Source organism: Acanthaster planci, linkage group LG15 (assembly GCF_054643075.1).
Source record: "Acanthaster planci isolate LZ-2023a linkage group LG15, COTS_SCS, whole genome shotgun sequence".
Taxonomy (NCBI): Eukaryota; Metazoa; Echinodermata; class Asteroidea; order Valvatida; family Acanthasteridae; genus Acanthaster; species Acanthaster planci.
Genome location: NC_141791.1, coordinates 13,411,194 through 13,420,750, shown reverse-complemented (window position 1 = coordinate 13,420,750; position 9,557 = coordinate 13,411,194). Strand labels below are relative to the sequence as shown.

The 9,557-nt window shown below is 38.7% G+C and overlaps 2 protein-coding genes across 2 annotated transcripts in view; one reads left to right on the top strand and one right to left on the bottom strand.

The window, feature by feature from the left end:
- Window positions 1-1,352: 1,352 nt before the first annotated feature.
- LOC110978825 (uncharacterized) lies at window positions 1,353-4,202 on the top strand. Its single transcript, XM_022234102.2, has 5 exons — window positions 1,353-2,026; window positions 2,355-2,586; window positions 2,707-3,014; window positions 3,152-3,295; window positions 3,421-4,202. Exons 1-5 carry the CDS (start codon window positions 1,898-1,900, stop codon window positions 3,604-3,606), a joined length of 999 nt encoding a protein of 332 aa, XP_022089794.2. The 5' UTR covers window positions 1,353-1,897; the 3' UTR covers window positions 3,607-4,202.
- A 2,486-nt stretch (window positions 4,203-6,688) lies between these two features.
- Window positions 6,689-9,557, bottom strand: part of igf2r (insulin like growth factor 2 receptor) — a 35,075-nt gene continuing 32,206 nt past the window's right edge. Inside the window, exons 45-46 of the mRNA XM_022234183.2 lie at window positions 9,247-9,432; window positions 6,689-8,976 (exon numbers count right to left, since the gene is read on the bottom strand). Of these exons, the coding sequence (XP_022089875.2) occupies window positions 9,274-9,432 (159 nt within the window). The 3' untranslated portion in view covers window positions 6,689-8,976; window positions 9,247-9,273. The remainder of the gene's footprint in view (window positions 8,977-9,246; window positions 9,433-9,557) is intronic.

Below are 9,557 nucleotides of genomic sequence, written 5' to 3'. Positions count from 1 at the left end.
TACTTGATTTATAAAGACTTGAAATGAATTTCCTAATATTTTGATTTGCTAAGAAGTTTGTACTTAAATACGAAAAAGTGATCGTTAAGATTGTTTTTCTGAAAGGCAATTATGGGTTTTATATTTTGTTTTTTTCAATGGAATCAGCTGTGAAACTTAGTTTGTTGAATTAATGTTACGGTTCTTCATTTTGGGACATCTGGAACTTCTTGAGTGACCTATCAGAAGTATATGGAATTAGCCGAATACAAATGAAGATGAAGTAAGAAATAAACATAATTCCGGAAATGTTCTGTTGTAATTGTTGCATAAAAATGAAAGAAATATAATCTATCAGCATTTGTTATTTTGTTTATCCATCCTTAAAATTTCGAATGAGCCCATCCCTTGAACAGAAAGAAATCGAAATTTAAATCAAGTAGTTTAACGAATGGAACAATAAACTCAAAACTAATCAACAGATTAAGACAACTACCTAAACTGACGAATCTAATAAACGACTAACCAGTGCTTAAAACTTGCAATAAGAAAAAAACATTTTTGTGAAATTTATGTTTATTTTTTTATTTCAATTATTTTTCTTTATTTGTTAAAATTTGTCCTTTTTTCATTTTGTTAGTTTGATTTTTTTATTGTGTGTGTGTGGGTGGGTGTGGTTGAGTTTGTTTCTGCATTCAATTGGGGACCTTGAACAATAGAGGACAATAAGGTCCCCAATTGACAGAGGGTCCCCGATTGACAACTGTGTACAAAACATATGGGTGGTCTTGTAAAAAAGTTAAAGTACTAACAAAAGAGGAACAATAGGGGGTCCCCAGTTGCAGGCAAATACACACTTGTGTGTGTGTGTGTGTTTTTTTTTTTTTTTTTTTTTGGTGATTTCTATATTTTTCAAAAAGGTCAACAGACAAAGTGTACTCCCAAACCATGTAAATGACAATCATAAAGACTGTTACCAGTTAAATGATACTCTAACCAATTCCACACCGAAATTCTCAAAAACATTTTCTCCTTTATGCAAATAGGCAAATTGGACGGACGCATGCTCTCTACTAACACAGGTTGGCAAATGCGGCCGTCAACACTGTCCGCAGTGTAGGCGAGCTGAGAGTAACCATTACCTGGAGCGTTGACGGTCAATCAAAACCATTTTCACAGCCTTTGCCCGATACTTGAGAACGCTTTTCTCGAAACTAAGTGAAGCTTTCAGTGTCCTGAGGTTGAAAAAACAATTCCTTGTCTTTGAAATTGGCACTCATGAACTGAATCTGCTTGCCCTGAAGAAGGTACTCAGTTACCGAAAGCTCTGCAATCACTTATTTCAGAGCACTGATTTGATATTATATTCTTGTCGATATTCAAACTATACTAGTACAGAAACGGCGATAGTGACGCATGCATTGAGATTTGTATTGTTACGTCATCGATATACGCAACTTTGCCAAACAGTGGTAGTAATGCGCATGCGCCTTATCCTATTTGCATATTTCATAGGAAAGGTTATGAATATTCATATCAACGCTCATTACAATGTACTGACCAATGCAGCACAGTCTACACGCGTGCGTTTCGTTTGTGACGCATTTTAGTCAACGTGGACAGCGTTTAATCATGCATATTGCTAACCCGAAACTCGCGCGTTCAGTACTTGTTGACTTAACGCCGTGATTTCGTTTATGTCGAAACAAACATTTATGTCATTAATTTGCACACGTTTCTATGGAGAAACTTTTAGCCAAACACAAAGTAGTAATAAAGGCGAAAAAGTGTGTAAACAAACCAGGCAGTGGAACGATAGCAAACTAGCGAGTAGCAGCGTTTTGTATCTCGGAGAATTTTGAGCTACTTTCTTTAGTGAGTATCCTTCGAAAATTATCAGTTGACCAAGAATTTTGCCATGGGTGGTTGCAATCAGTCCAAAGTTGTGCCGGCTTCGTCACCAGCCGAAGAATTGTCCACGGGGATGATCAAGAACAAGTCCGTCTCCTTCTGGAAATTCCTTAAGAACCGTCGCAACATGATTCGGGTAAGTTGGCTCAATAACGTACAAAATTTGCTTTACTGAAAAATGAAGCCGATAAATATTGATATATTATTTTGTCAAGGTTGCTCCTGAAATTGAAATTTCTCCCTGGAATGAATGTACTGTTAATCTGCTTGTGCCCGATTGTGAAGGTATTTTTGGGTGTGGTAACCTATTGATCGAACATTTTATTAACCGACCTTTCTTGGCTGGTGTGTTTGTTTGTTTGTTTTTTCAAATGCAAACCTTAAACATAGAGGTAATAAGCATGCGAAACGAAACAAAGTTTGATAAATATTATTTTGGCCTGGATGTCACATGACACATGCAGGTAGCCCCTGCCCTGCCCGAGGACCAGCACACCACCAATGTGTCAGACCGTACCATCGTGGGTATCAACAAGCCACCTTCTCCCATCCACCCCCGCTCGCGTGCCAGTCATGACGACAGCCCTTCACCGACGTTCAGCGAGGTCAGCTTGTCTCCCTACATGATCACTGAGGACACGGCTGATGGAGATGAGTTGCTGGAGCTGGAAACTGCCGAGCGTCCAAAAACACCGGGTAAGTCATCGGTGACATCATCAAAACCACCTCAAAAGGAAGAACAAAGAAATCATTATTTGCCAGTTAACTTTGTTTTTAGCTGAAATTGCTTGGTTTACATGTTGGTTCTTGCTTCAGATCTCTACGTCTTGGGCACTCCTCTTTTTGCCAAGAAGATCAGCAACAAGAAGAAGCTCCATGCTCGTCAGGAAAGTCAGGAAATCCTTCGGGAGCTCCGCAATGCTGGCATCGTGGCTCGTCCAGAGACACGCGCGGGAGGTGTCGCCTATGAGTATTTTGTCAAGGAGAAATTTGGCCTGCTGAAGAAGCCGCCAGCCCGCCTGGAGAGGCTGAAGAAAGCGAAGAAGATGAGAGAGGCACAAGGTGATGCCAAGCTGAGAGAGGAGATCGAGAGTCGCATGCAGATGGCTGAAGAACGTCGCAAGGTAAGGTGACCGAGAACATGTGGCCTGATAGAATTAATACAGATGCAGCAATTGACATATTGTAGCTTTAATGAGTTAATGGATTACTGTTCAATATTAAAGATAAATGATGTGATGTTTTAAAATTAAATTCACAGCAAGTACTTGACAAGGTTCGCATCCAGCAGACACAGCACTTGGTGTTGGACATCCGCAGAGCCCATAACAACTTGGCCGCTCTGGAGGAAGACAAGATCCAAGCAACAGCAGAACGCCTCCAACAGAAGGAGATCATGTCTCAGGTAAGTAGAGCTGCCCCACACATAGGCCTCAAGCCCCAAATGCAATCACCTCACATCCAGGGATCTGGGTGTTAGTGAGAAGGTAGACGCTGAAGATTTCTTCCTCATAATTATTATATGCACAGGTTATGCAGGGTCGTGCCATCGTCAATCGTGACCTGCGCAACATGCAAAAGAAACACCACCACACCGAAGTGCGCCTGCGTGCTGCCCTGAAGAAGATTGCCGAGAAGGATGAGGAGCTGCGCGAGGCGAGGAAAGTCATCGAAGTATCACCGATGAGAGGCGAGAGACAAGACCACAGACAGTAGGAGGAAATGGCGGGCGAGCAAATCTCCAACTAAACGACCATCAGCTGTTGGGGAATAATTATGTACTATGTACATGTCGATACCTGTCCAATGGATTTAATTCTTGTACTATGTACATGTCAGTATCGGGGATGATTACATCATTTTGTACTGTGTACAAACGGTCATTACAAGAGGGGGGTTCAAAGGAAAAACTTTTTAAAAGGAGAGAGAAAAACGGAGGGGGGAATTTCACAATATATGTAAATAACTGCTGTCACAGGCAAATTGAGAGGGGAAATTTGAAAAAGAAAGTAAATTTTATTGTGTCAGGATTGCAAATAAATCAAACTCAGCTGGGTGGGGTGTCTAGATTAATACTGGAAAATTTGATCTTTTCAACAGTATTGAGGGAAGTCATTTTGAGGAGAGCCGAAAACCACTTCAACCAGAAATATTAATTCATCAAATGATTTCTTCAGAAATACTTACCACCGTCTTCACATCTTAATGACTTTGAGACCTCATGTTTTATTTGTCAGTGGAATGTAAGGAAGGGCTTGCATGATTTTCTTTTACCAACAGTTATTCTCAAAGATGGAAAGCGATTCTATCAGCATGGGTAAAAAAAATCTCAGAAAAAATCAGCGCACAGGAATCATTCCATGGCTTTAAATCTGCGCGCCGGGTTAGTACGAATTCTGGATTCTGTCTCGAATCACTTCCATTGTGGTAACAGTGTTCTTAGGCTTTTGGCGTCATTTTAATTTCATCATTCATTTCTTTTGTTCATAGTTGTGGTTGGTTTTGATTGACTGTGACAAGGTGTGGTTGACCGCGGATGGTCATGGGTGGTTGACTGATTGTGGTGTTGTGGTGTGGGTGGATACAGTTGATTTGGATGTGATCGATTGTCGAGTTGTGGTTGGATGCGGTTGATTGTTGTAAGGTGTGATTGGTTCTGGTGGTTGTGGTTGAATGGGGTCGAGTGGGGTTGACTGCAGTGGTTGTAGTTGGCTGTGGTTGATTGTAAATGGGTGTGTTTATGGTTGGGTGTGGTTAATCGTGGTATTCTTGTTGATTGAAGTTTATTGTGGTTGGGTGTGGTAAGATGTGATTGGTTCTGGTGGTTGTGGTTGAGTGGGGTTGACTGCAGTGGTTGTGGTTGGCTGTGGTTGATTGTGAATGGGTGTGTCTGTGGTTGGGTGTGGTTCATTGTGGTATTTTGGTAGATTGAGGTTGGTTGTAATAAGGTGTGGGAATTGATTATGGTCGAGTGTGCTTGATGTTTGTCGATGCTGCTATTTTACTCAGTAGTAGTTGATTGTGGTTGAGCGTGGTTGATTGTGAGTGGGTGTGATAACTGGTTGTGATTGGGCATGTTTGATTGATGTCGTTTGCGGATGCTGCTATTTGCTTGGGTGTGGTTGATTGTGATTGGGTGTGGTTGAGTGTGGGTCGGGTGTGATTGATTGTGTATGGGTGCAGTTGATTGTGGTTGGGTGTGGTTATGGTTGACTGTGGACGGTTAATTTGGTTGTTTTAAGTTTTGGTTTGGTTCAGTTCTGATTAATTTGGTTGTCTTGTAGGAAGTTCATCCGATATCAGTTACCTTGCTACAATTTATTTCATCAGGTCGGTTAGCTATGAACTGATCGGTAGAGTTGGTAATCAGTTACTAGTCAGCAGTTGTGGTCGGTCAACGGTCGATCTGTCCAGTTCTTTATCAGTGAATACTCTATCAATAGCTTATCAATCTTCAACTCTTTAGCATGAGTTCTATTCCTTCTTCCATTCGTCTTTCACTTCATATTTCCTGTCTTTTTTACCTTAAACCTTCCACCTTGAGTTCTTCGCGCCACTTTTTTTTTCACTTCTTCCCAACCGTCAGCAAGAAGTATCATCGGTTCTATATCGCATGACTTAATTGCTTGGCGGGCTTTCGAAGAAGTCTTTCTAGTTTCTTCAGCTTTCCTTCTACCTTTCTCGTCTTCTGTCTTCCCTCAAGCTATCTCTTTAATACTCCATGCTTTCTTGTTTTATCTTCTTTTCTGTACTTTTATGCTTTCGTCTTGCCTTTACAGCCTTCTGACGTTTTCCGTTCTTAAGTCTTAATTTTTTTAGGAGTTCCGGATCCCTCCAATATTAGTACAAATTTACCCGCACCGAGATGGTTTGCACGAGATCCCCCATCGTCAGTTTTGTTTATTCGTAAAATTTCGCGGTTCGGTTAGTCATTTTAATTCAGGTTCATGGAAGGTCCATTGTCTTGGTTGAAAATGTTGTTTTGTGGTCATTCAGCGTCATCTCAAACGTTATTTTTTTTCCACATATTTGTGTAATACATTTCTCAATATTTCACATTTTTTGGTGTCGAAATTTTCGTTTGTGGGTGCAAGTCGCGGACAAGGGATAAAACCTTACATTTCACTGAACTCTCTCGAATAAAGATACACATTTTTATCACACAATTAAAATCCAACAATATCAACAGTTCTCTTGAAAACTCTGGATGCAATCTTGCAAACAACTGAAATTCAACTTCAAAATAAACTCTTCAATGGTTTTCATCTCCTAGATGGTTCAGTTCAACGCACATTGAACATTCACGAACATGAAAAAATGAAATGGCTCTCCTCAAAATGACAACAGCCTTACATTTCGGTGTCCACAGCACCTTATCACTGGTAATCATTCATATGTCAACAATCAATTCACTGGTAACCTTCTTCATGTCACGTATACGCTCTGGGGAAACTCTTTGCCTGTTGACCTTTTTGTAAAAAAATAAAAATACAAAAAAAAAATAAAACTTCAAAAGCAAAAAAAAAATTCAAAAATGACAAAATGGAAAAAAAAAATAAAAAATTTTAAAAACCACCAAAAAAAATTTAAAAACAAAATTTAAAAAAATGATTTCTTTTTAATTTTATTTTACATTTCGTTTAATTTTAAATTTCGGTTAGATTTTTATTTAATTGATTTATTATTTGGCTAATTATTTTCTGAAGTATTTTATTACATTTTTAGTTCATTTTCTTTCTGTTACGGGGTGGATTTAATCAAATTGAAATCGCTTAAGAATGGGTAAACACAAAAGAACTTATTAGATGGCATTTCTTATATTTTAATGCAGCAATTACAACAGATAATTTCCAGCTTTTTTCTTTTAATTTTAATTCACTTTCATTTATATTTACTTTATTTTATATATCTAGGATAGATGTACTCCAGACAGACATTTCAAATATCTCAAAATTAAGAATAGTAAAAGTAATATTACAAACTGCAAAATGAAATTTTAGTTTTAAATCATGATTTGAAGGAACAAAACAAAATAGAAACTTATGGTCTTGATGACAAATCAATAAGCACCTTTCAGGTTGACACTATATGAAGAAATCAAACAATTCCTTTTGCAAATCCAAATATGAAGAAATTCAACTCAAGTCTTAAAAATCAAGCCACTTCATCTCAAACAAATAGGGACTTTCGGCAGACATCACCAAAATTATCTCAGAACTTTTTTCGGCCTCGGTAGTGGTTTACAGCATCTTTATTTTTGAGCAGAAAACCAAATCAATGGCTTGATAGAGTTGTGGTACCTCATATCTCTGTAAATTATGTGCATACGTTCATGAAAATTGGTATTAATTCCATTAATACTAAGTAACTCTGAAAGCAACTTCTATTTTTCAATGTTTCTAAACTGGTTAGAAAAATATATCACCAATGTTACAAGATAACGTCAATCACCAGCCCCGTACCACTGTACTCTGTTCCTTGTAATGATGGCTATTGTCTGGTTTGAAATTCCTCGATTCCGTCTTGGAGTTTAATAAACTTGCTATGAGCTACGAAAAAAAGTTTCCAGGTTGTCACTATTTATTTCTGTTACCTGATGTGTCACAGTTTAAGTACCCATCAAAAAGTTTCATTGTCAGATTTTAAAGGGGGGGTATTTTTAAAAGTCACCACCGCTCGATTCTTGGTCTTTTCTGTTTAAGCAAAAAATACATTCACTTTGCACAACTATTGTTCTCCTTCAAGTAGATATAAAATTCTGTTGACTTTTCCCATGATTAAAATGCACTTTTCATAAATACAATTAAACAGCGCTTTATACACACACCAAGAGGGAACAACAACATGGTTGGAACACCGAGTTTCACTCTATACACAAAACACACAATACAAAGTATATTTCAATGCTTGAGTCCCATCACAAAGTTCTTGTCTTAGAACCAAGAAGAAACCACTTTAAAGCACACGCCAGAACGGAATAGAGGAACCGATTCTCAAGTACCATCATCTGGTACTTGAGCAATTACATCTGTCTTTGGAGTTTTTGTAAAGAACCTCTGAGAGTTCATCAAAACATAACCAGTGCCCATGAGAAGTATAACAATGATAGGCTGTGTGGTCCCAAATCCTTTAAAATCCATCAAAGTACTTTGATGTAGAATTTTGAAGAAATTGGGCTGGGCTGGGATGAATAAATGGAAAGACATAGAAAAATTATAGTTAGCAAAGTACAAAACAGGTACACATTGCCCAATAATATAATAGACCACCTCAAATAGCAAGTATTTACATTTTAGAACTGCTTGGTAGCCATTAGAATAGATCTCGCACAGACTGGAGGACCTGAACAAACAGGAGCTGAGGTGAAGTAATGTCAACTAACAGGAACTTGTTAGTCATAAAAGAACCAAAATTAACCGGAACTGATTAGTAGAACCAAAACAATTCAGCTGGAACAAAACGGAGCCTAAAGGAACCGAAAATCATCAAATGCTCATTCTGATTTGAAAAGAACTATGAGAACCAAGCAAACAACATGGAATAACTTGGAAATGGATGGTACTACTTGGAACCAGATGGACTAGTGTGACAAATGCTGCAACAGCTCCGCTGGAACTTATTTATACTTCTTAGAAGCACATGTAAAATCTGATTATCTGAAAAAGAAAATCATACTAGCTGCCGATATAGTCACAACACAAAAACTTGTCCACTTTTTTTGGCAAGGGTTGGAGACATTTCATAATCACAAAGTCACTATTAATCACACAAACTTGCAGGAACTTGATTATAGTTTCCAATAGAAAATTCCAAAGGCTTTATATGTTTTAGCACACATAATGCATTTTCAAGCATCAGAACCAACAAGATCTGGCTCCACAAATTGGTTGAAGAGGCTTAATTTAAGGCTAGACCGTTCAATTCTGGGAAGTGGAATGCCTGGAGGGACAGGGAACGCTCTCCGACAACAGGCACCCTTACCCCAAAATGCTCGCTTGAGTGCTCGGTCACTCAAGTTGAGTAGTGAGTGCTTGGTCACTCAAGTTGAGTAGTGAGTGCTTGGTCACGTCGGCACCTTGGCTACTTCTGAAATATTATCAAAGCAAACAAATAAACAGAATCATAACGGGTTTCAGAATACAGATGGCAATGGAGCATTTAGATTAGCAACAATTACTGGTCACTGCACTCTGTAGATTAAGGGAGGTATAATCAGCAAACGACCAAAACTGTTAGTCGAACTAAGAGTAACGTGGTCCTTAATCAAACTTGTCCTATAATTTAATCCCAAAAGTGCAACACCACTTTCAGGGGGTGCAAGCACTGTTTGAAGTTACAGTCCACACAGACACACACCTTGAAGCCTCGATAAACGATCCTACATTATACAGTGGGCAAGATGTCTTCATCGCTATCGTCTCTGTACTCCATGGTACTGCCCTTGCTGGTATCACGTATCAGCTCTTCATCCTCATCGTCACTGTAGATGCTCCGGGCATTGCTCTGGCCGAGTAAAGACTCCTCAACATCGCCATTGGAAAGCTTTTGCAGATTTAAGCAAAGAGTCAGCAGTAGTTAAGGGATAATCCTAATAATGATAATAATAATAACAGTGGATATTTGTGTAGTGGAAAACCCAATCCACATGGATTGGGTTTTCCGTCCCT